General features: G+C 45.2%; 1 protein-coding gene across 9 annotated transcripts in view; it reads right to left on the bottom strand.

Moving 5' to 3' along the window:
- The window catches only part of LOC106654178 (RING finger protein nhl-1), a 37,251-nt gene extending 16,558 nt beyond the window's left edge, over positions 1-20,693 (bottom strand). For 6 of the 9 annotated variants that reach the window (XM_014373919.2, XM_014373922.2, XM_014373921.2 and 3 more), the window contains exons 1-6: positions 20,596-20,693; positions 14,429-14,568; positions 6,264-6,452; positions 5,943-6,176; positions 3,077-3,426; positions 1,787-2,098 (exon numbers count right to left, since the gene is read on the bottom strand). In XM_014373919.2, the coding sequence (XP_014229405.1) occupies positions 1,787-2,098; positions 3,077-3,426; positions 5,943-6,176; positions 6,264-6,443 (1,076 nt within the window). In that variant the 5' untranslated portion in view covers positions 6,444-6,452; positions 14,429-14,568; positions 20,596-20,693. Of the gene's footprint in view, positions 1-1,786; positions 2,099-3,076; positions 3,427-5,942; positions 6,177-6,263; positions 6,453-8,529; positions 8,612-10,429; positions 10,800-10,836; positions 10,903-14,428; positions 14,569-20,595 lie in introns of those variants that run through there. The other 3 variants (XM_023458868.1, XM_023458867.1, XM_023458869.1) reach the window with 3 other exon arrangements.
- Between the last annotated feature and the right edge of the window lie 3,165 nt (positions 20,694-23,858).

Consider the following 23,858-nt stretch of genomic DNA (forward strand, 5'->3'; position numbering starts at 1 on the left):
CTGGCGAAATCGCGCATATAAACTTAGAGCCAGCCGCGTGCCGATCGCGTAAATTTAGAGTCGCAGCGTGTGTGGCGCTGCCGCTGCTGTGTCTGTCCGTCCATCAAATTGGGCAAAGTTGCGCGCTAGGCGCGTATTTACACATCGATACGGCGCGCGGGTGGGTGTCAAAATCAATTATTTCACATTTCTCTCTATCCGCACGTCTGCCTGCTTTTTTTCCCCCACACACGCGCGCGCATTGCTCAAAAGAGAAAGAGAGACAGGCGCAGACATAATTTAACGTTTATTAAATTTTCTCGATTAGCTTATTCGCGCGCCGAGGACGCGTCGGTTCGGTACAGTTCCCGCGTGTATTTACGTAGGCGCGTATACGTGCAATTTACCTAACTCAAAGTGGAGCAAACTCGAGTTCCTCGTTACGATACATTATATATTATAGATGTATTCGGCGAGCAGTAACGAGACGACTAGATCCGATATACACACGAGTAATAGCTGATATATTTGCCGAGTGCCAAATTTGAGCGGTATAATCAATTCGACATATGGTCTTGACGATTGTATAATTTAAAGTAATTTGTACCGTAGTCTAACGAGGCATCGAAAGAAAATATTATCTTTTAGTCATAGACTCTTATATTAAAGCTCCCAGATAAGTGTTCGAGCTTTCGCCCGTAATTTCATCACTCAATGTAAACAAAGTACAGCAGCTGGATGTATACATAGACCCTATAATTAAATTATACGTATGACGCAATTTTAATTTTTTAATTCGTCATACGAAACTTATTTACCGCCCCTATTTTATCATTAATCCCTTACACTACCTTGCTCGAGAACTACGTGCAATTGTTAAAATCTCTCTCTCATACAACGCATATACATGTGTGCTTGAATGCAGCCCTGCACTTGATCGCTCGTACACATAATCTCTCTCTGCAAATTCAAGGTAAGGTAAAAGCGTTCAGGTGCGCGCTTGTACACAAAGGCATGCAATAAGTGACAAATGCATAGGCGAGGTGAAGCGCGACTAACGAGATCGCATTTATTTCTCGCTAACTCGGTGCCGTGCAAAAAGCTCCCACCCTCGTGACATTCGACGTGTTGCTGCCTGCCTGCCTGTGTACGTACTACAGCTCGTACGAAGGTGGCCGCGGATTAGGGCCAGCATCGATTTTACTGCCGCCGCAGCACCAAAGTCAACGCCAATTACAATAATACATCGAGAGATTTGCGTGCGCGTACTTATATCATACGAATCGTCGTGTGTTTTTCTTTTCTTTTTTTGCTTTTCGTGATCGAGTCGGAAAAATCCGAACGTAGATCGCGAAGAGAGAGAGAGAGAGAGAGAGCACGTAAAATAAAAAAAAGGTATATAAAACGCGGAAGTGGCGCGCTGGCTGGATGGATGAAGTCGAGCTTTCTGCAAGCTCGGTCTGTACTGCGCAAGGTTCAAGCAACCGTGCTGTGGTGGCGGCGGCTGCGTGTATATATTGATCCGCGCGCGCGCGCGCCGAGGCATCATAACACAACACAACGACGGTGGTATTGCTCTACATATGTATATACCCTCCCCACGCACACACATACACACATATCGAACTCGATAAAACGCCTTTTTATCTCTCTATATTTATTGTTATCTCTATGTACTAAGCAGCAGCAGCCTCGACGCATCAACGCGATTGAAACACACTACCGCTGCTCGCACTCGCAGGTGTATCCAACAAAACTATCTCTCGTCTCTACGATTAATAAAAAAAGAGTTTGTTGATGTACTCACTCGTAGTCGGGTACGTAGCGGTTCCTGCCATGGGAGCGGTCGTCGTCCTGCTGGCTGCGGTACTGCGAGGCCAGCCGATGGTCGGACTTGCTGCGCATGAGCCCCGGCGAGCCGCCGCTGCCTGGCACCGTGAGGCTGCTCGAGCCGCCGACACCGCCGCCACCGACGCCGCCCAGCAGCGCCGATGTATTGCCCTCGGGCTTGATGTTGAGCTCGCCGTAGCCGGCTACGTGCAGCACCAGCTGATTCGGCTCGTGCGTCATGACGAAGCGCATGCGGCGCGTGTAGTCGCCGGCCTCGTACTCGAAATTCCTGTAAAGAGAATAACGATGATGATAATAATGATGATAATGTGGCGAGTGCGAAATTTGCAGAGAGGGTTTTCGATGAATGAATACGATGCAGTATAGGGGCGCGAGCGCGGTAATCCGATCGCCCGAATTATATAGGGGCTTAATCAACGCGCGCGAGGCTTATCTGGGCCATGGGTTCGGTATGTGTTTCTCTGTCTCTCTGGGTCAAGGAGCTGATGCTGCTTCCAACGTTTCGCATTTCACCGACAGAGAGAGAGAGAAATTCAACGCGTGAGATTAGCGCGACGACGTATATTCTTGCAGGGGGCATGGATTCTGCAGCAGCAGCAGCCCCCCTATATACGTAGCGTGTCTAACACACATTTCTTTCGAGTATAAATTAGGTCGAACGTTAAGGCGGGGGCGGGCTATTAATGACAATTTTATGTATATGACTGTGTATGTATAATCGTTAAACGTTTTCGTCACCCATTTTATTAGACGATTTAAAAGAAGAAGAAGAAGAAGAAAAGTTATAGGTGTACGCGATATATACATAGAATTTATGCGATTCTGTACCGGTGGGCTGTTGGCGCGCGCGTGAGTTTATCTTTATAGGCGCGTTGCATTAAGCTCTGTATACACGAGCTTCGCGTTTTATTCCTTTCGCTCGATCCCTTATAATTATAAAAAGCTCGTCTCGATTGTTGCGTTCGATTAAAATAACCGATTTAACAATAATTTGGATCTGAAAATATTCCGATCGTAAATTGTTTCCTCGAAAGTAGATACTGCTAAATCGGGCTAGGGATACATCGATCGAGCGCGAGCATTTTTCCTCTCGCAAGCTCCTCTCTCTAAGTGCATCGCGCGCGATCGAAAGCTTTTATCCGAGAAATAGAGCGAGTGAGTGGCGGCAATTAAACGTACGTATACACGAAACGCGATCCATTCGAGGGTAAATGTGTACGTGTGTGTATCGAGCTGACTTATATACCTGATGAACTCGAGGGTCCTCAAAAACAGCTCCTTGGTGTCCAGCAGCTCGTTGTCGTCCCAGGGCACGTTCTCGTTGATGTGCTGATCGGCCAGGTCGCAATTGCTCTGTATGTTGGCGATCTCCTGCTCGAGATTCTCCTTCAGGTGTATCAGGCTCTTCAGTTCCTGGCCCAAGTAACGATCGATCTCGCACCTCAGCACCTCGGTGCGGTCTTTGAGGGCCTTGTTCAGCCTGCGATAGATCTCGTCGACCTCCTCGCTGACCGACGCCGCGTTCGTCTGCAGCGCCACCGTGTTCTTTTCCACCTGGGCCAAGGTCTCCTGCAGTCTGTGCAATGCTCGTCGAACCTATGTATAGTAAAAAGAAACAGCGATGATAAAAACGTTACATCAACTTAATTGACGTGTTTACCGAGAAATTACGATAGCCTTTTAACCTCGCGCGCGTGCATGTGTGCGCGAGTGTGCTTTTATCTTTTCAACCCTTGAAAGTGTACGCGGCAAAGCAAACAAACTAAAGGCACGTCCGTCTGTCCGTCTGTCTTTTTTTCTCGCGATTGTCTGCGCGCGAGTCGTAACGGAGAAAATTCGATATTATTCAATTTTTCGATAATGTAAACTCGGAGATTTTTTTTTTCCATTATCTCGCCGGATTTTTCATTGAACTTATATACGAGATGACGAGGAAAAAAAAATCAATATAAAACCGTGAAGTACGAAAACGCAGAATTGGAAAAAAAGAGAGAAGCGTTCTCGATCTCGCAAAGATCGCGAGATTCGACCCTTTTTTTTTTATTAACATTCTCAGTTGAGAATTGACTTGTAGGAAATGGTCGTCCTCGTCGTCGTCGTCTTCGTCGTTGACAATGGTACCGAGAGTATTTTCAATACCCCTCCGATCGTATAATATACAACGTACTTTGAAAAATATTAATTTACGAGCTATATGGGCGCGCGCGCGCGTTATCAAGCTGTGCAGGGCGCGCAATCGACGTCGATATCCGGAACGTCATCGAGAGATACCGAGAAGGATTTTTATTCAAATAAAAAAATCCAACTTTTCGAATGATTCTTTATTTCGCGTTCTATTTTCGCGACTTTGTAAAGAAAACGAGCTATAGCTGGGGCGAGTTGAATGAAAATTTCCTCGCAGTAACTGCAATAAACTCGTAAGATGTAACTCGATTTAAATTAATATCTTCTTCGAGGATGTACGGTGAATAAAAGGGAGCTTTTTACATTTACATGCGTATGAAAATACGAGCGAGAAAATAATCTGAAAGGGAACGTCGACGCGCGAAGGAGTGTATAGGGCTTGAAGTTAGGAGGTATAGAAAAAAGCGAAACCATTCAAAACGGTTCGGATGACATAAACAACTTGTCACAGAAAATTCCAAGTCCCTAACCTCTGCCAATTTTTCGCTTCAAAATTATGTGTTTTTAAATAAAATATAAACAGAAAATAATAATAACAACAATGGCCAAGTAAGCTTGATTTTTTCCTCCTTCACGCATCTCTATCTAACTCTATCGAACAGCTTTATATCTGATCAAATTCAAAACCCTTGCCCCATTATGAATCAAAAGCAAAGCTCAATTCGCCGAAGAATGTCTTAAGCTGCACAATACGCTCCGCTCTCTGCATTGTTCGCCCGACTTGGTTCTCGACATCAAGGTATTTCGATTGATTTTTATTTTTTTTGTCTTTCAAAAAGGCAATGAAAAACCGAGCAAATTGTCATGCACGAAATTTTCTCGTCCTCTCTCTCTTTCGCACACAAAACACTACATATGTACAATTTTACGTGTGTGTAAAACCAAAGTTATCCGCTTTTGCGCAAGACTGGGCAGACGCTCTCGCTAAGAAGGATAATCTTGAACCTCGGCCGGAAAATTGTTACGGGGAGAATCTGTACGTGGGAAGCTGCGGACCCGGCCAGTGGTGCGCGCCCCAAGTCGCGGTCCACAGTTGGTCAGTAAAGCAGACGCAGATTTTTCATTAATTTTCCACGTCATCGTCTTCATCGCGATTAATTGCATATAGGTACGGAGAAAATCGTCAATACGATTTCGCCGCGGGAGACAGTGCCGGCGGCCAAGAGCAGCTCGAGGCCTGTAAAAATTTCACCCAACTCGTCTGGAAGTCGAGCTGCAAGCTCGGGGTCGGGGTGGCGGTGACGGCCGAGGGCAAGACCTACGTCGTCTGCAATTACGATCCGAGGGGCAACGTCGCCGGCCAGTACGCCGAGAACGTTACAGTCGCTGCGCTACAAGAGGTACGTATTACAATCTCGGGATAACGATAAAGTTTCCGAGCGAGCGATAGACACTCTCGACGCGAGAGAAGAAAAGCGATACTCGAGGAAAAGCACACGCCTGCATTATATGTATATATCGTATATAACGCAGAGAGGATATAATGTATGAAATTTTAAACGCGCCGTTATCTCGACTCGACGTTATAATAATTTTCAAGAAGGCAACGGACGACGGCTGGGGGTATATAACAGCTTGAAAAGCTCTTTTCCGCGCGTCGATTCTAATTATGGATGCTCTCTCTCTCTTATAAGCACCGAAGAGTTTGCTGTACAAAAAATCGTTTCATTAGCGCGCCGTATACTCGAGTCTCACGAAACAAAGAGTCGTTTTTATATTATGTATATTGCAGCGCACCTCGTGCTTACGCGCGTGTGTGTATAAGATGCGGCGCGCAAGTTGCTGCTGCTACCGGCTCTATACACGGCACAATTTAATAGCTATTTATAAGTCTCGTCGTTCGTCGTCGTGCGCATAGTCGCCTATGTTTTTTTCATCTCTTAATTCTCCCCCCGCCGCCGTAAAGTCTGTAACGTTGTAAAACTTACCTGCGAGTTTATGCTGACGATGTTTTTACGCAGTATCTTGACGTGCTCGTCCTTGCACTCGGGGCAGCACTTTTTCTCGCAGTGGGCGCAGGTGTTGCAGTAGCTCTTCTCCGAGCAGACGCTGCAGCGCTCCATGATCTGGCCCGAGGTGGGATCGGGCAGCTCGCCCGTGATCTCGATGTGCAGCTCGAGGAAGCGCTGCAGCGTCACGTTGGTCGGGAAGGCTTGGACGCCCTTTGATTAATTAAGAAAAACAAAAAGCATGTATGAAAAAATGAGCAAAGTAGAATCGCGCGCCCGAGCCATTGATGATAAACTTACTTGGTAGGGTATGCGATGTTCCGCGCGACATTCCGGACATTTGACCTGTCGACGCACGTAATCGACCAGCCCGTCCATGCACGGCTCCATGCAGAAGCTGTGTTGGCATGGTAACAATTTTGGGTTTCTGTAGCGATCCAAGCAGATGGCACACGTCAGCAGTTGCTCGAACTGCTCCATCCTCTATATCTGTGGATTATCACGAAAATCGATTCGATCATCAACAAAGCTGGCTTACGATACATATTTTATATCATATTGTACAAAAAATCGTTCGTTTAATAATCTATTATGATTCGCAAAGCTCATTATAGATTATATAAAATTCATAATTTTTTTCGGTAAATAAATTGACGGCACTGGAAAAACTTTGGATTTCTGAAATTCGAGCAGCGCGTGAATATTTTGGATTCGATCAATCTGCGTTAAACAGACAGTCGCCTTCGAAATAGATACTAATTAATCATAATGATAATGAATGGGTATAACTGTACTAACATTGGGAGTAAAGGAAAATTACTGCGCACCCAAGTAGTTCGCGTACAGCGAGAATAAGAACCGACATTATCAAAGCTGAATCTTTGTCAATGCCGTATATTCTTGAAAATAAGTTCACTCGACTACCTCAAAAAATCGGAATATCTCGTACGGTGAAAAATATTCGTAATAAAAATAAATACGAGGTTCCCAACGCGTTTACAAGAAAAATAAAATATATCGTCGCTGTGTAAGTACTCTCTTACATTTTCGAATTACCGAGTGCACTCGACAAACATATCATTGCCACCTCTTTTGTGATTCGATACGCCAACGCGTGAAATATTTATCGACCTTTTTTTTGGGTTGGTTGCAGAAAAAAGATGCCACTCACGAAAGTAAATATATCGAGGAAGTAAAGAATCGAGCGACATTGCAGCTATTTTACCATCTGGTTGGAGTGTATAAATGTATTTTAAAAATCGTTCGGCCTTGCTCTTCGAAACGGTGTGAAAATCCTCGGGCCGATCCGAGCAAAATGAGAGAGAGAGAGAGAGAGAGAGAGAGAGAGAAATTTCGCAATACACGCGCTCCGTGAAACGAGATCTTGACAAATATTTCACGAATAATAAAATGTGCTCAAAAGCTCGAGAATACCTATCTCGCGGTTATATTATAGGGATTATAATGTATATTTATGTAGGTCTCGTGGCCCCCACACAAAAATCATCAACGTGCGGCGGTGTAGTGATTTTTCTCTCTTTCCCCTCAAAAATTGCGAACTTTTTGACTTTTAGTACCGGTACATTTCGTAAATTGAACGTTTCAATTTGAAATATTCGTCTGACTTTGATGATGCGTGTATTTAAATAGCGAGACGTAACTTTTGATTAGGTCAAATAATCGTCGTCGCTTCGGTGGAGACGCTCGATAGTAATGATTGCTCAATGATCGAAAAATGACCTTATAAAAGTTTTAAAATACATTTACAATTTTCATAAAAATTAAGTAACAAATATTAAGCAAATTTTAAATGACTTGAAAATGACAATTTAAGCGTTTTAAAAAAATTTAGTCTGGGTTTCAATTACTTGAAACACAATAATGCTAGTTTGAGCCTCCACCACCAGATGGCGAGTACCGTTGTTTCTAAATCTGCTAGTGATAAAGTAACAAAAATTGTATAAGTTCAAGCACTTTGAAGCTTTCCGGATTGATCCAAGTACTAAGCAAACACTGGTTAAACCAATTAGATATTGTATACGGCTAGTGGTAACATGGGCGCCTGAACTGCTTAAAAAATATGTAAAAATTTTAAGTCGTGCTGCGCATGCATTTGTATCTACCTCCGCAACAAAGAAATATTATAAAACTATAAAACTTTCTAGACGGCTCAAGTTTGATGAAACTGAGTCTCGCGATAACGAGATGCTCCACTAAGGCAGAACTCGCATGTCATTTTTTAATTACAAGTCTGAAATAACATTTTATACATCGGTCGAGCGAGGCAAAAGGAAAAAAAAGAGCGAGTGCCGCAATGTACACCAAAAATTCATATATAATATAAATTCAATCGTATTTAGAGCCAATTTCGACCGCTAGATGGCGGCGAGTATCTTTATTGGTAAATCTGCAAGTGGCAAAGCTGAAGTAATGGCATAAGTCAAAAGACAATTTTGAAAAGATAGTTTCTTACAATCGTAGTTACTTTATCGACGTACAAAAAACGTAAATCGACATGTTTTGCTGACCAAAGCCATCGTTGACATTTGCTTCTTAGATTACCTACCATCAAATATTATGCATCGAATCAAATTCTCTCCCTCTCTCTTTCTCTGTATCTAGTCGAGCTTACGGGTGTTTGTCCGAGTGGCAAGATTCTCCGCGTTTTTACTCTGTGCTGTACCGAGCATCAGCAGCAGCAGCAGCAGCAGCAGAAGCTTTTGCGTATACATACGATATAGCCGCGAGCGCGATACACGCGTGTGTCAGGGTGGGATAAAGCGCGATGTTTACCTAAACACTCGCCTTCGGTTTTATTTTAATCCTCTTTCCGTCTAAAACTCGGCAGCAAATTGCCGCTGTTGCTTCGTACTACTACTACTACTGCTACTCTTACGAACTGCGGCGGTAGGGGTTTTTAAAATTGAAATTTAGAGATAGATCAATGACGCCACACACGGCTGCGGCAGCATTTCACTCACGCGCGCCGCCACCGCTGCCATTGAAAAACTTTTTGCGTCACTTTTCATTTATCATCGCTCGCTTATACGCTTATGCTTAGCTCACTTGGCTTTTCTATTTTTTGTCTTCCGGCTCATTTTCGAGACTTTTCTGCGCGAGTCGCGGTAGTTGTAAAGCTTCCTAGTTTATTATTTGCTCCATATAAGTTGGATATACACGGATTCGTTAGTCATCGAACGATCTTAGGTACATACGAGTTTTACCTGCGCGCGAGTCGAGTCGAGCAATTAAACGATCTTGCCACGCACGACTTGCCCCGCGCGCCGAGGTAATAATTCATCGATTTCGGTGGGTCGTCGCGCGGTTTATTTTTATACGCATTTCGACAAAACACGTATATAGCTTGCCTGTATATGATCCGTGCTTCGAGTTCGAGTTGAGTAGGTGACGACGTTTCTCTGCCCGCGCGCGTGTATGCGTGATTTTCGGTGGGTCTGTATTTCAGTTGAATTATTTTCAGTTAAAAAATATATAAAGCGCTTCGTGCGCTCGAGAGTCTTTCTCTCTCTTTCGGAGCTTAAAGCTTTTTCGGTCAATCCCAATTGGACGGCTGTTGCTGCTGTTGCTGCTGCTGCTGCTGCTGCTCTCGGCATCCGCAAATCCGCGCGTACGTGTGCGCGCGTATATTAATACGCCGTTTTGGAGAGTTCAAAACAAAGTTGGTAGCGCGAGGCAGACTCCGACTCTTCTACTACTACTGCTACATACCGTTTTGGCATATAATCACTTTTTTCTCTTTCTCTTTCTTTCTTTCTCGCTCTCCTTTTGTCTCTGTCGAGAGATGCTTTGTTTTTTATTTATATAGTGGGTAATTTTTCCGACGAGCACGCTTCTTTCTCTCTCCGCGGCTACTTTTAGATTTCTATACGCGTGGAATCGACTCTTTAATAATTTGTATATCTATCTGAAAAATTTTTGCTCATCGCTGATTATTATATACGTAATATACGACAGGCCGGACACATCATTACGCGATACGCACGTTCGAAATATTGAATGATCGAACGCCTCTAAGCTCCCTAATCTTTATTGTATCTCGATATCAAGCTTTTTTGCCGCTCGATAAGAGAAATCGGGTAAAAATTCGATCGATCGAGCCGCGTAGTAGTAGAGAGAGAGAGAGAGTAATAAACCGAGAGACAAACGTCATCTCTCGTATATACAATACGTAATAATTATTGTAAAATCGCGTCACGTATATACTGTCTTTAAGCTATGACGCTGCTCTCTCTTAGCCGATCATCCGTAGCCGCTTTTAAATTTAGACGAATATTTTTCTTTGTCCAGTGTGTGTACAGTGCCATTTCTGGGGAGCTCTCTCTCTCTCTCTCTCTCTCTCTCTCTCTTTCTCTCTCATTGTGTACGCGCAGTATTCGAGTGTGCAACGCGGCGTGAAAAAGTGCTTTGTATCAAGTCTACCGAGAGATGAGAAAATAAAGCTTTACCTTTTTTCTGTCCTGTACTAGTAATTACACTCGTGACGATTAAAAAAAAATCTCGGCTTGGCGGTGGATTCACTTCAGGCACTACCGATCGGCATCGCACACTGCACACACACACGCACACAAAAGCACGCGCACGCACGAAAACACAAGAGAAAGATGCACTACTAATGGGTAAATCACTTAATCTATACGTCTATCACTACGACGTATTGCTAAACACACACACTGATTGACTCGTGTAAATAAATACAAAAAAAAGAAAAGTTTGAAGCGCGCACTACTTTTTTGCGCTCGCACCACAGCGACACTCGGCGTCGCGCAATGCAAATGAGCTTGCGTCTACGTTCGTTGGGTTGGGTTGGCCACCCGATCGAGATTGAATCGGATACTGATAGAGATATACGCACACGCACACGAGTCGTCTCTCTCTTGGCTCGGCTGTGGCTTGGCTTGGCTTGGCTGGCAGTCCGTTCGTTATACGTCGTCGTCGTCGTCGAACCACGATTCCGAGAGAGAGAGAGTCAGGTCCCTTTTATTTTTAGCGCGCGACACCTCCACACACACAGCAGCAGTTTTCCAGTGGTCGCTTTCTCGCAAGCACAGCCACAGCCACAGTAGCAGTAGCTCTCGGTTCGACGCGCTCCGGTTTTTATTTTCAATCGCCCGCGCGCTCACTCTTGTTGTTTTTCTTTTCTCGCGCGCTTACGCGACACGCGCTTAGAGAGACGGAGAGACAGAAGCGCTTACACTCTACTCCATATACCTTTTTTATCTCTGCCCTTGCGTTATAACTTGGATGATATATGCTCGGCGAGCGTCCCGAAAAATCAATAATGAGAGTAGCAAAAAGCTCACATGTGTGTGTGTGTGTTGAAACTCGCGGATCGAAATAGATTTATACATTGTATCGCTCGTTTCGAGTCGTCGCGCGCTCGAACCCGCCAAGCTCGTATCATAATACTCGTACGTGATAATGACTTTTTTTTGTGTTACTCTCTCTCTTTCGCAGCTTACCGTCGCGTGCAGCAGGAGGAGTAAGAAAGATAACGTCGGTAAGGTCGAAAAAAGCTCGCGCGGCGCTGCTGCTCACTGTTACTATCCAGCAGTGGGTAAGTCGCTGATCGAGCTTGCGCTCCACGCGCTGCACTCGTTCGCCGCTGCGCTCTCTCCTCCTGCTGCTGTATGGACACTTCTCTAATTCTACTTTATGTGTGTAGCGAGCGCGCGCCTATCGATTCGAACTACGCACCCACACACACACACACGCATACATGAAAGTCGCTACGAACTATATTATATATTGACTAAGCGGTGCCGTGTATACCATATAATGCAACGATGAATTTACATAGCGGCACGTACGTATTTGCAAAATTACCAATTTATACGTGTGGCGCTGCTGCCGCTGCTGCTGGTGCAGGCAGGAGCTCGTCGTCGAATTAGCAACTTTAAGCTCCGAATAACTGATTTATATATTAATACACATATCGTACGTATACGGGTGGTGGAGGGATCATTTCGGCGGCTGATAAAATAAGCAGCGCGCTTTATAATATATAAGTAACGTGACGCGCGCGCTGACTGCCGGAACATTATTTTCGCGATATCGTGTGTGTGAGCTTGCAGCTCTGCTCTCTATATAGAAATGAGCTTTCCCATTTTTGATAAGAGCAAATGTTCGCGCGAGAGAGAGAGAGAGTGGAAAAAAAGACGGGGGAAGTAAGTTTTAAACTGAACTCTCTCTCTCTCTCTCAAGATGAATATCCTTTTATCGTTTTCGAAGCTATAAATCATGGGGCGGCGGGCTGCTGGCCTCTGACCGTTATTTGAGATCATGCCCCTGCGCTGCCGTTGCCGTTGCCGCCACCATCTAAAGCCTGTCACCAAAGTAATACAAAATAACATTCATCATTTCGAGGTAATTTACGAGGGTAGTTTATTTTTTAATACCGTGAGATGATAAAAAAAAAAAAAAAAATAAGGGAACTTTGGTTTATTTCGCGTGTGTGTTCCACCACGGCTATGCGCGCGAGGTGTAAAGAGTGTAAAAAAAGTTTCCGCGCGCATGCAAATAAAGAGCAGCGTCATCCACTCTCGCGAGCTGTTTTGGTCAAGCGCAGTTCGTTTTTTTTCTTCTTCTTCTTCTTCTTTTTCTTCCGCCCGCGCCGTTTTTCCGATTCATAAAATAGTCGCGCTGCTGCTGCTGCCGGCGGCGAGCTGAACTCTCTGCACGCACATGTAGAGAGAAAGAGAGAGATACGAGATGACCATATCCAGCCCTCGGGGGAGAAAGCACATAATCGTAATGCATAAAAAGCTCTCTACTCCCATGCGTGTGCAGATAAGTCGCCAGTCTCGTTACTTTCTCTCGGTCAAGTACACAAATGTCCTTCTTCTTCTTCTTCTTCTTGGCTTTGTCTTTCCACAGTCAACGACTATACGACTTGATACGCGCGAGACAAGCCAGAGAGAGAGAGAGAGAGAGAGAGAAAGAGGAGAGAAAGGGAAAAACTATTCAAGTTCTAGATTAAGTAAGTTCTCGTCGCGGCGGCGGCGGCGGAGATTCTCGCTGCTCGCTGCACACACAGCGAGAAAGTTACCTTTCTCTCACTCTCCGTTGCGCTGAAGCAGCAGTACTACTAGCAGCAGCGGCAGCAGCAGAAGCACAGTCAGTAGTGTACGCCACACTCTGTCTCTCTCTCTCTCTCTCTCTCTCTGGGCGAAATGATAAGATATTTTAGAAGGCACGAGGCGGCACAAACTTAGTTGGCCTCTCTCTCTCTCTCTCTCCGCTTGAAATACGAATTAATTATAATTAATATCTCGTCTCATTTGCAAACTCGCACTTCTTATACTCTGCTCCGCCGTGTCGGCTAGGCTATAAGGCTAGCTGCTACGACGGCTACGGCTACACTTGAAAAGTGCAATTTATACTTTTGCTCTCACTCTCTCACCCTACCTATAAAATATCTTAAAAAGAAGGGAAAGAAAGTACGTACGGATAGACAGCGCTAGATATCTAGCACAGCGCGTGCAGTGGACCATTAATGACGCGTTTAAATTAATGCCTTGAATATATGTAAACTTGTTGATACTGTTATATAATATTTTTACAGAAAAAATGTCGAGCCAATTCGAGTCGGGTAGAGACCTTTAGCCGTACGAGGTCTACTAATTTTAAAGCAGAGCTCGAGCAATTGAATAAAACAATGGGCAACAAAGCGTCACATATATAGCTCGCGCGCACGAGATAGAGAGAGTCGCGTGTAAATAAAATCTCTATCTCCCTCCTGAATTTTAGACCTTTTTCGCCCCGGCCTGCTGCTGCTGCTACAATGAAGTGCTACTACTACTAGCTGCTGCACGCGCGACCACTCAAAACGTCAATTTTTAATTCCACAAACGCCGGTAATCACTTATAACTAATAGCATTCGAAAAGCTCCCCAGTAGCAGGCGGTGCAGCGCACACACATGGTAGTGCACACAGCACAGCACAGCACACACAGTCAATGGCACCAAAGAGAGAGGGTGACGGAAATTGATTAAACACGGCGTTGCAGCAGCAGCACTACGTGTGTGTACCAGAACTATATCATCGGCGTTATATGTAACTCACCGTGTGTGCATGTCCCTCTCTCTCTTTGCTCTTTCAACGTTATATATACTATATACTCTCTCTAGCTATATAGGTCACACACACATACACACACACACATAGACTGCGCACTTTCCAATACCGATTATCGAATTTTTCATCATCCGTTTTAAGGATGTGCTTCGTCGTCGTCGACGCGCCCGTGTGTGCATGTGTATATAGAAAAAAAAATGACAAAAAAAAAAGAGGATTCGACACTATATAAATTACGTTTTGATTGCGCGACACCCGGTCCTCCTTTCCTTTCATTAATCCAATTTTATTATATTATGGTATATATACGGGAAAGAACAGCGCGACGAAGCACATTAATAAAGTATAATAAATATATACACGTACTCACCGGTTTTTTTTTGCGTTGGAGTTGCCGCCCGAGGCGGTTCCTCGGTCCCGTTGGTTCGGGGGGGCCCCCCTCAGTCAATGGGGCCCCGAACCTGTATCCTCTTGAGAGAAACGAAAGTCCGGCGCTGATGTGGGTGTCAGCTGCAGCGAGACCAAAAAAAGAAAGCATAAATAAAACAAAACAAACGTCACAATGAATGAAAATGTCCGAGACACGTGAAACTCGTGGATCTCGTGTGTGTATTTATGTGTGGGCGTGTGTGTGTGTGTGTTAATTAAATCAGAACTCGTGATTTTCGTTGCTCTGCTCTCTGCTGCTGCTCTGCTCCGCGGATCAAGGTTTAAATAACCATTTTTATTCGAAACTAAAGCCAACACGCAACGCGAGAGCCTGGGCCACCCTCATTATGAATAAAGTCGTATATCTCTTCTGTTGTTTTTTTTTTGCCGCTGCTGCTCCTGCTTTGCTTTGCTCTGCTCCTCTGCTTTGCTTTGCTTTAGCTCTCTTTCTGTCTCTCTCTCTCTCTCTCTCTCTCTCTGCACTCGCTGCACTTTAGAAAACTAAACCGCGAAGAAAAACGATTGAAAAAAAGGAAAAATAAAAATAAAAAAAGGAACAGAGAGGAGAGAGAAGAGAAGGAAAAAGCTCAGGAAAACACGCGCGTTTCATTTCCATTGCAATCTTTTTTCTCTCCTTTTGTCTATCCATCTCTCTCTCTCTCTCTTTATTTTTTTTTACGCTTAAGCAATAAAATATTTCATCTCTCTCTCTGGGCGCGCGCGCATTATTGTGAATTTCCGTGTGCTTTTCTACGCTCCCCCAAGCCAGGCCAGTATATTACCCCTCTCAAGACTTACACACAAACATACGTACACACACACCTCGCGCGCGACCTGCAGCTGCAGTGAAAAGAGAGCCTCCGCGCGAGTCTTATATGCTGCTGCGAAAGCGAGTTAATGCGCGCCCGTGTGCATGTGTGTGTGTGTGTGTGTGTGTGTGTGCTAGTCTAGGGCTCATAAGTTTGTGCTCGCTCGCGCGTCGTCACACATTGGAGAAATTATATGAAGTTGCGCGCGAACGAGAAGAGAGTAAAGATTGATGTCTCTCCTCGCTCGCTCGAGCCCCTTCGCAATTCCACGCAGCGCGAGACTCTTTCGTCCTACGCCCTTGTATGCTTTTCCTATATATATGACGATGATGATGATGTATATAGAAATAGGTGCGGATATGGAGGTGCTGCTGCGATGGAAGCAAATCGAATTGCTAGTTAGCGCGTGCAGTATACACACACACATATATACGGTATATAACGGATATGTATACGCTCTCGATATTATGTAGAGGGAAAAAAATTTATTTTATATTATATACGAGATACACATCGATGAGATGGAAAGAGAGAGAGAGAGAGAGAGAGAGAAAAAATTCAAAGGAAAGTCGAGAAATATATACACGTAACGAAAGAAATTGGAGTCGTATCAAACGGGATATCGATAGCACGAGAGCGAAACGCGTATGCGGAATAATTATAATAATTGTCGTAGCCGGTGACTCTGTTTTGTAAGGCCACGGACTCGGCGAACAACGTCGGCCTTTTTACCGGCGCGATAATGTGCGCGCCGTGACAGTGAGAGCCGCCTATGTGTATATAATATAGGTGCAGCTATAAGCGCGGGTGTCAAGGTCATAATAATGCACACACACACAGACACGCACACACGCATCACTGCGGCACAGGTGGCGATCGTATACTTCCTCCGACGCCGACGCGAAATTGATAGGTAAACATCGATGCGCGCGATGCATCGCAGCGCACAATGCCCGCGCGACGCGACGTTCAATGCGGCTCATTTATCAAGTGCCGCTGCGTGCAGCAGCGTTGCGGATATATATAGCCGAGTTGCGAACGCGGCATTGGAAAATCGTCGCTTAAGTAGCAACAGATGCATCATAGTCTCTCGCGTGCGTGTGCGTGTGTGTGTATATAGGTAAGACACTCAGAGTACGGTCGCGAACGAATTATTTAGCGACGCGAGCTGCAGGTTGATATTTTTTTCAGCAGCAGCAGCAGCGAATGAATCGGTTCTAGGTTTACATCGCTACTCGACGACGACGACGATGATTCATGTCCTTTTCATAGTTTGATGCGCGAGAAGTACAACGATTCGCGATCTGCGGTGAGAAATTCGCGAAGGAGGGAAACTTGACAATTATGCGACAGCTCTCGACGACACGTTATACACATCATCTTATGTACGTACGCGAGAAACGCGAGGAATCGATGCCATGCACGCGATAGGCAAAGATAAAGGCTCATTCAATTAGTTAGAAATATATACGTGACGATGATACGACGACGAGTGCCTGATCGTGGCGCATCGTATGCGAAAAGGGGATGAGTGGTGTATAATGCAGAGCCAGACAGACAGAATAGAGGGTGTGAGAGAATCGTCTTGAACACGCTATACGCCACGCGCGCGTCAGCTAAGCCTCGAAACTCTCTTTCGAAGTGTATTATGTAGCAAATAGCTCTCTCTCTCTCTCTCTCTCTCGGTACACTCGATATTTGCGTATGAGCTTGCACGTACACTGCGTCGAAAACTGCGCGCGAGAAAAATATTGACATTGGCGTGTGCGTGATGGCTCGCTCGCTCTGTGTACTATTCCGTAGGTAGTTTTTCGGGAAAAACAACAACAACAACGTAACGAAAAATTTTGCGTTCGCACGCGCGCGTAAATACAGTAGTCGTCCTCGCTATATTCCTATTTTTGCGATTTCCCTCCGATTTGCTTCCTTAATTTTTGTGCGTGCACGATCACGCGAGCCCACCCACGCAATCGCGCAACAACGACGATTCGTTATTCACGCCCGCGCGCCCACGCGCCTCGATATCGAAGAGCAAATATTATGTACTCGCTACCTACGCGCCCTTATTGCACGGACGAAACTTTTTTCCGTGCGCTAGAGAGAGCAGGCTTATTTTTCTGTGTTATCCGTGTGTAAACAAAATATGTATATCTCGCGCGCAAAGTGCTCTGTTATTCCGCGAGAATCCCTGTTTTCTGCGTGATGCGACGACGAAAAACAAGAAAAAAAATAGCAGCATTCGGAGGGATGATGATGGGCCGGCACGATTCGTACGGTGTTGTTGCGTCACGAGTAGTGTGAGCACGCATATATAAAAGACAAATTTTCGGGGCAAACATTTTTTTGATCAAGTTTTGGCCCCGACGCGAGCGAGCGAGAATGGAAAAATACCTCCACACGAGCCCGTTCGTGCTCGTACATAAGAGGCGTGGGTGTGTACGCGTGTGTATATACGGTACAATACGCGTATAACGCGTATAGAGCGATATGTGTATACAGAGGAGAGGAGAGAAGAAAAAGTGCGAGCAAGAGCGAGCGAGAGAGGCGTATCAGAAGAAAACGAGCGCGACTATGAGAGTAAGAAGATGAACAACGAAAAAAAAAAAGAAAAAGAAAAAAAATGAGGAGGAGAAGAAAGAAAAACACAGAGAGCTAGGCTAGAGGTAGGGGGAGAGGCGTATACGAGCGAGCAAACACCTGATTACTATATTAACGCGGCTCGGCAGCGCGAAAATTGTAGCAGCTCGCATGCGAAAGTATTCTCGTGTCGTGTATACGTACGTACGTCGCGTCGCGTGCAGATGTATACGCGGCACACACATATACAAGTATACAGAGAGAGTAAAAGCTTCGTAAAGCACAGAGAGAGAAGAGTAAGAGAATGACTCATGTGCTTATCCGCTCTAAGTATGTTTGGCCTCGACGACGACGACGACGACGACATCGTGTACCTACTCGCACACGTACAAAAGAGAGACAGACGACTCTCTATGGCCGGCTTAGCGCAGAGAGAGAGAGAGACTTGTCAATGTGCTCACTCGCAGGCGCGCGCACAGACACACGCGCGTTAGCTTAAAGTATACATCCACATTTTATACGCGCGCGTTGCGGAGAGAGAGAAAGAGAGTAATTTATCTCGGATGAGACGCTGCGCTGCTCGCTCGCTCGTTGTCTCAAAAAGCTCGTCCGTACTCTGATTTCATTTTTTCTTTCCTCTCGAAAGCTCGGTTGTAGTATAAAGTTGCGCAGAGCAGCCAAATGATCAATCGCGCGCGCGCGCAAGCTCACGAGGAGGCGAGCCTTTTTTAATATATTCGCGTATATACACATCAAAACGGATCGACTGTGTGGCATCAGTGGGAGAGCTTGCGCGCGTGCAGGGAAACGATCTCGAAATTCGCCTGCGCTCGGGCTTACACGACGTACAAGCAGCAGCAGTAGTATCATGCCGCCGCTGCTGCTTATATTATATACAGAGGCTGCAGCTGCCGGGAAGAGAGAGAGAGAGAAGAGCTTTAAAGCTTTCTAACGTTTCTCTCTCGCGGTGAGTTGAGCGGCGGTGGCATGTCTGCTGCCGTTGCTGCTGCTTTTTGCTGCCTGTAGTAGTAGTACAGTTTTAGAGTAACTAAACACGACGCGACTTTGCTGCAGCAGCAAGCAGCAGCGTCGGCCAAGAGGCATGCGTGCCCCCTTAGATTATCTAACACTTAAATATAGAAGGGACGAGGGCGAAACTCTCTCTCTCTCTCGAGAACGTATATACGCACACGCGGCACACATACTCGAACTATATACACGCACATGCACATGTATACTATGCTACAGGTCGAACGGATTTCTGCTTTCAAAGTGAATAGCGGTATATAGCGCGGACGAGCGAAACTTTGCCCGAAATTATTTGACCGGAACTTACGTCGATTTTTGTTTTTACGCAGCGCGCCGCCCCGACCGAAAGCTCAAAGAGAATAGCTCGATAGCCGGCTGGCTGCGGACTATTACTACGCGTGCGGACGATTAAAAACTCTTGAAAGGTACTCGAATATAATAAAACGGCCGCTTCGAAATGGACAAAAAAGTAAAAAAAAATAAAAAACAATCGGGTCTAAAAATGTTTCGCGCAAAAACGCGCGCGTTACGGTATAGAAGACATTCCGCCTTGCCTGCTGCGGCACAGGCATACTCGCACACAAGCTGCAGTGACAAATATACTTAGAATTCGTTGAAAAGTCTATCTTTAGGCACGCATACGTGCATGCAACTCGACCGTTAATTCTAAGTATGAAGTCTGAATTAGTGACAAATATTATACCTATCTAGAACACACACACACATACACACGCATGCACAGACAGCCGCTTGAACTTTTGTATCATATATATACATACCACGCATACGGCTAGACTATTTTAATTGGAGGATTATACTTATGTGAGTGATGTTTCGAACGGTTGCATTTCCCGTATTCATCGTCATATATATAATGCGCTATTAAGCTCTCTATCACTCTCTCTCCTTCTGTCTCTTATAGCTGCGCGTAAAATGCGCAACGCTTGTAGCAGCAGCAGCAGCACCAGTAGCAGCAGAAATTGACGGAAAATATCTGGCCCGCTTATGCATTATAATACGAGAGCCGTAGAGCTTGACTGCGAATTTATATGCGTGGATACACTTTTGAATTTTTGTCGAGACTCGACGATAGAGAGAGACGATGGCAGAAAAAAAGGCTGTGATTTTTTTTTCTTTGGTTCAACAACGACACTTTCACTTTTTCTTTTTTGGTTGCGCGAACTTTTAGCAGCGCGCATCCGCACACACGGAGCGCGCGCGAGAGCGACGACCCATTAAACTTTTTCACCCGTAGTTGTAGTATAGTTATTGTATATAGTATACGTATAAAGCACTGTCACTGCAAATTTTTTCTTATATACAACTCGAAAAAAGGGGCTGTTGCTGTTGCTAGGCCTTGTGCCCCCCCACTGGCTGACACTCGCGTATAGAAAACACGCACTCACTCGCATGATCTAGATGCAAAAAAAAAAAAAAAGATACCTACGAATGCGCGCACGGTATATAACCCCCAGCTCGTTGATGGCTCGCAACGATTGCAATGTCGACTTTTGATACGAAATAAAAAAAAATGAAAAAGTAGGTGTCGATGTATGACGTGCTAGTGGTACGTGTGTGTGTGTCTGAGTTTCCGTAAGAAAACTTTTTTTGCAAAAAAAAAATAAAAGAAAAGAAAGAAAGTAATTATCGAGAGCGAGAGTTTAGTGTATATAAAGGTATATAAGGAACGCACCGCGCACCGTCGTCCGGGCCGGATGGCCGCCCGTCTTCAAGTGAATATCTTATTAGTTATTTCTGGCGGAGCGCAGAGAGCCGTATATATCTACTATAGCATAGGTAGTAGGTAGTAGTAGTAGTAGCTGGGGCTTGCTGCTGGCTGCACGCAGTGCCACCGCTGCCGCTTCTCTTTTGCATACACACACATACGCTTTTGATTCTCCTTTGGCTCCGTGTCGTCTTTTTCGCTCTTTCTCTCTTTTGCGTGCACCTCCGCAGTCGCATCGCGCTCTGCTCTCTTTCAATGACTCGCGACGCGCCGCGAGGTTGCTCTCCTCCACCTACTCTACACCACCACCCGCGCGAGCCAAGACATAAATATATGTAAACTGCACTCGTGTTGAGAGGGAGAGAAACTAATCTCTTTATAAGCGAGAAAAACAAACAACAACAACAACGACGACGAAAAAAAATAAAAAGATCAAGACCGAAAGAAAAAGGCGCTCTCGAACTTTTCTTAAGAGCATAGCGCATCGTATCTATCTCTCTCTACCCATGCGAGCCTTTCGCGTTATCTAGCGTAGCACACATACATATACGGATCATATCCATTTCGCTTATGAATCATTGTGTTATATACGTATGGTGGAGCTCTGCTTCTGCTCCTCTACGCCGTACATATACCTAGTGATATATAGATATATCATATATAACCGAGCGGCAGCAGAAGCAGAAGCAGCAGCAGCAGCAGCACATGATTATACGCGCGGTCTCTCTCTCTCTATGTATATTTGGCTCAATGCTCGCAGGTATTTCCAGAAGGTTATTCATGCTGCCACCCATCCATAATATCCATATTCATGCGCCTTCGGTCGCGCGTATATAGCCAGAACCGCCGCCGCCTATATCCATACTAGTACCGGCGTTCTCTCTCTCTATAGTACCAGGCGGGCTATATGGGCATACAGCGTTACTCTCACCGCACCACACCGTTCGAGGGTATATTTTTGGCCATGGCGAAGATAACTCGAATGCGATGTATGCGTAGTAAGCGCATGCCTTCGTCGCCCAATATACATCTCTCTTTCATGCCGTATTATATACACACACACCCACCCATGTGTTTTGTCTGGGCGTATAGTACGGCGCGCGTGTAATTGTACCATTACCGCGTGACCCGTTAATTTATATAGCCTTTTGCTTCCTCCTTTTTTCGGAGGGCGTAAAAAAGCTCACCCATATTCCCAAGCTCTAGCGTACATAAAATTTGGAGAGCTTTTCTCTCTCTCTCTCTCTCTCTCGCGTGTATGCGCTTGCTCGCTGCTCATTTCACGCGCGCGCACTGCCCTATCTCCGATCGTAGCAGCAGCGGTAGTAGTGGTACGTCGTGCTGCTGCCGCGTGTAACGAGACTCGACAAGTGATTGAATTATAATTGGCCCCCCTCATTCGATATAACACACACACATACACTAGTAAGCTCCTCGTGGCCCGTGAAATTCGCGTACGTACGTACATACATCTATCTGCTCGCGCCGGATGATCGAGCTCCATTGCTCTATTTACATCGATAAACGCGCGTTGCGCAGCAGCAGCGGCGTTTTAAACTAATTATTATTATCCACTGGTGCAAATTATACCACGCTGCTCGACTCGTATATCGCCGATATAAAATCGATTTGAAATGTATATAAATATAATACGCGAACGAGCGTCAGAAAGTAAATCGTCCGCGAGATCGACAGCAACAACAACAATAACAACAAACGAGACGAGTAATCCATTGTATTTATTGGAAAAAGCGCGTCTAATTATATATACATACGCGTATACGGCCATACATTTTCGTGAGTTATATATCTCGCGCGTTTAATTGGCACAGGTGTGCGTCGCGAGCGTAACGCGGATGAATCGCCGCTCGTGTATAACATACACACACAGACACGTGAGTGTTGTGTGCATTTTCAACGTGTCGCGCGCGAAACAGAAGAAGGAGAGAAAAACAAACGTTGAATTATTATCGGTAACGCGATAAACGCGCGAGAGGCGGTTTTTAGCGCGCGTATTTATTCGCGCTCGAGGATCGTGTTTGACTATACACACACTGCGCTAAATAATCGTTTCTCTGTGCTGTCTGATGTACTACAACGACAACGCGTCACTCAAATGAGCAGCAACAGCAGCCGCTACTACGTGTGCTTGTGTGGTCTTCTGCCAACTCGAATTGACGAGCGGAGAAGAGCTTCGAGGAAGTAATTATTAGTCAAAGTCTAATTTCGTTTTCGCAGCGCGTAAACTCGTACCAGCGGCAGTAGCGGCAGCAGCTCTCTGTGACAATATTTGAAAAAGATAATTGCGGTTTTATCAAAAAACTCCTCGTACAGAAGCTGTTTCTTTTCTCTCTCTTTCTCTCCATTATTTATCGCGAGCCATTTTCTAATTTTTTTCATGCTACTCCCGCTCCTCTCTCTCTTCTTTTTTTTTCTTGTTCTGTCTAAAATTGCAAACATACCTGTTGAAAAATGAGACGAAGAGAACACGACGACGACGACGAGGCTGATGCTGTTGCTGCTGCTGGTGGCGAGCTAGCTAGCTAGCACAGCACAGGCAGGCAACTAGCTGTGTATATTTTTTCAGCTTTCTTTTCCATATTCTTCGTGCGAGTTATTTCAATAGCAGAAAATAATTTTTTGCCTCCCCCAAAGTTCGCCGGTTCATTTTTTTCTTTCTCTCTTCCTTTCCTTCTTGCTTCTTTTTTGGGGGAGGCGGGTTTCTATTTTTTTCACGTACACGACGCGACACATAATAAGGTGCAAAAATGCAAACTGCGTACGTCGCATTCTATCTACGCGTGTGAATCTTGCTGGCTTACCTCAAACATAATGTATCCCTCTCCTCTCTGCCTGGTTTACCAGCGCTTGACAACTTTAAAATTATTCGGCATCAGGATTAGAGTAATGAGCTGAAAAAATGATAGCAAGGCACAAAACAGAGGTAGGAGGAGAGAGAGGAGATGGAAAAAAAGTAGTAGAGAATTTTCAGCCGTGACATATTAAACCATGACAGGGAAAATATTAAAACCCGGGAATATAGCCTTAGGTCGTACTTTCTCGAACCTCTATTGACTTGTTTCTTTTTACTCTCTTTCTCTCTATCAGACTCGCCCTTTACCTCTCTTTTTCTCGCTCGCTCGCTCTTTGTCCCGCTCTCTCTCTCTCTAGCTTTTTTTCTCCTTGAACACGCACCATTTAGACCGTATATACATTGAAGTATATTAACG

Source organism: Trichogramma pretiosum, unplaced genomic scaffold, assembly GCF_000599845.2.
Source record: "Trichogramma pretiosum strain Unisexual culture from Peru unplaced genomic scaffold, Tpre_2.0 scaffold25, whole genome shotgun sequence".
NCBI classification, from domain to species: Eukaryota; Metazoa; Arthropoda; class Insecta; order Hymenoptera; family Trichogrammatidae; genus Trichogramma; species Trichogramma pretiosum.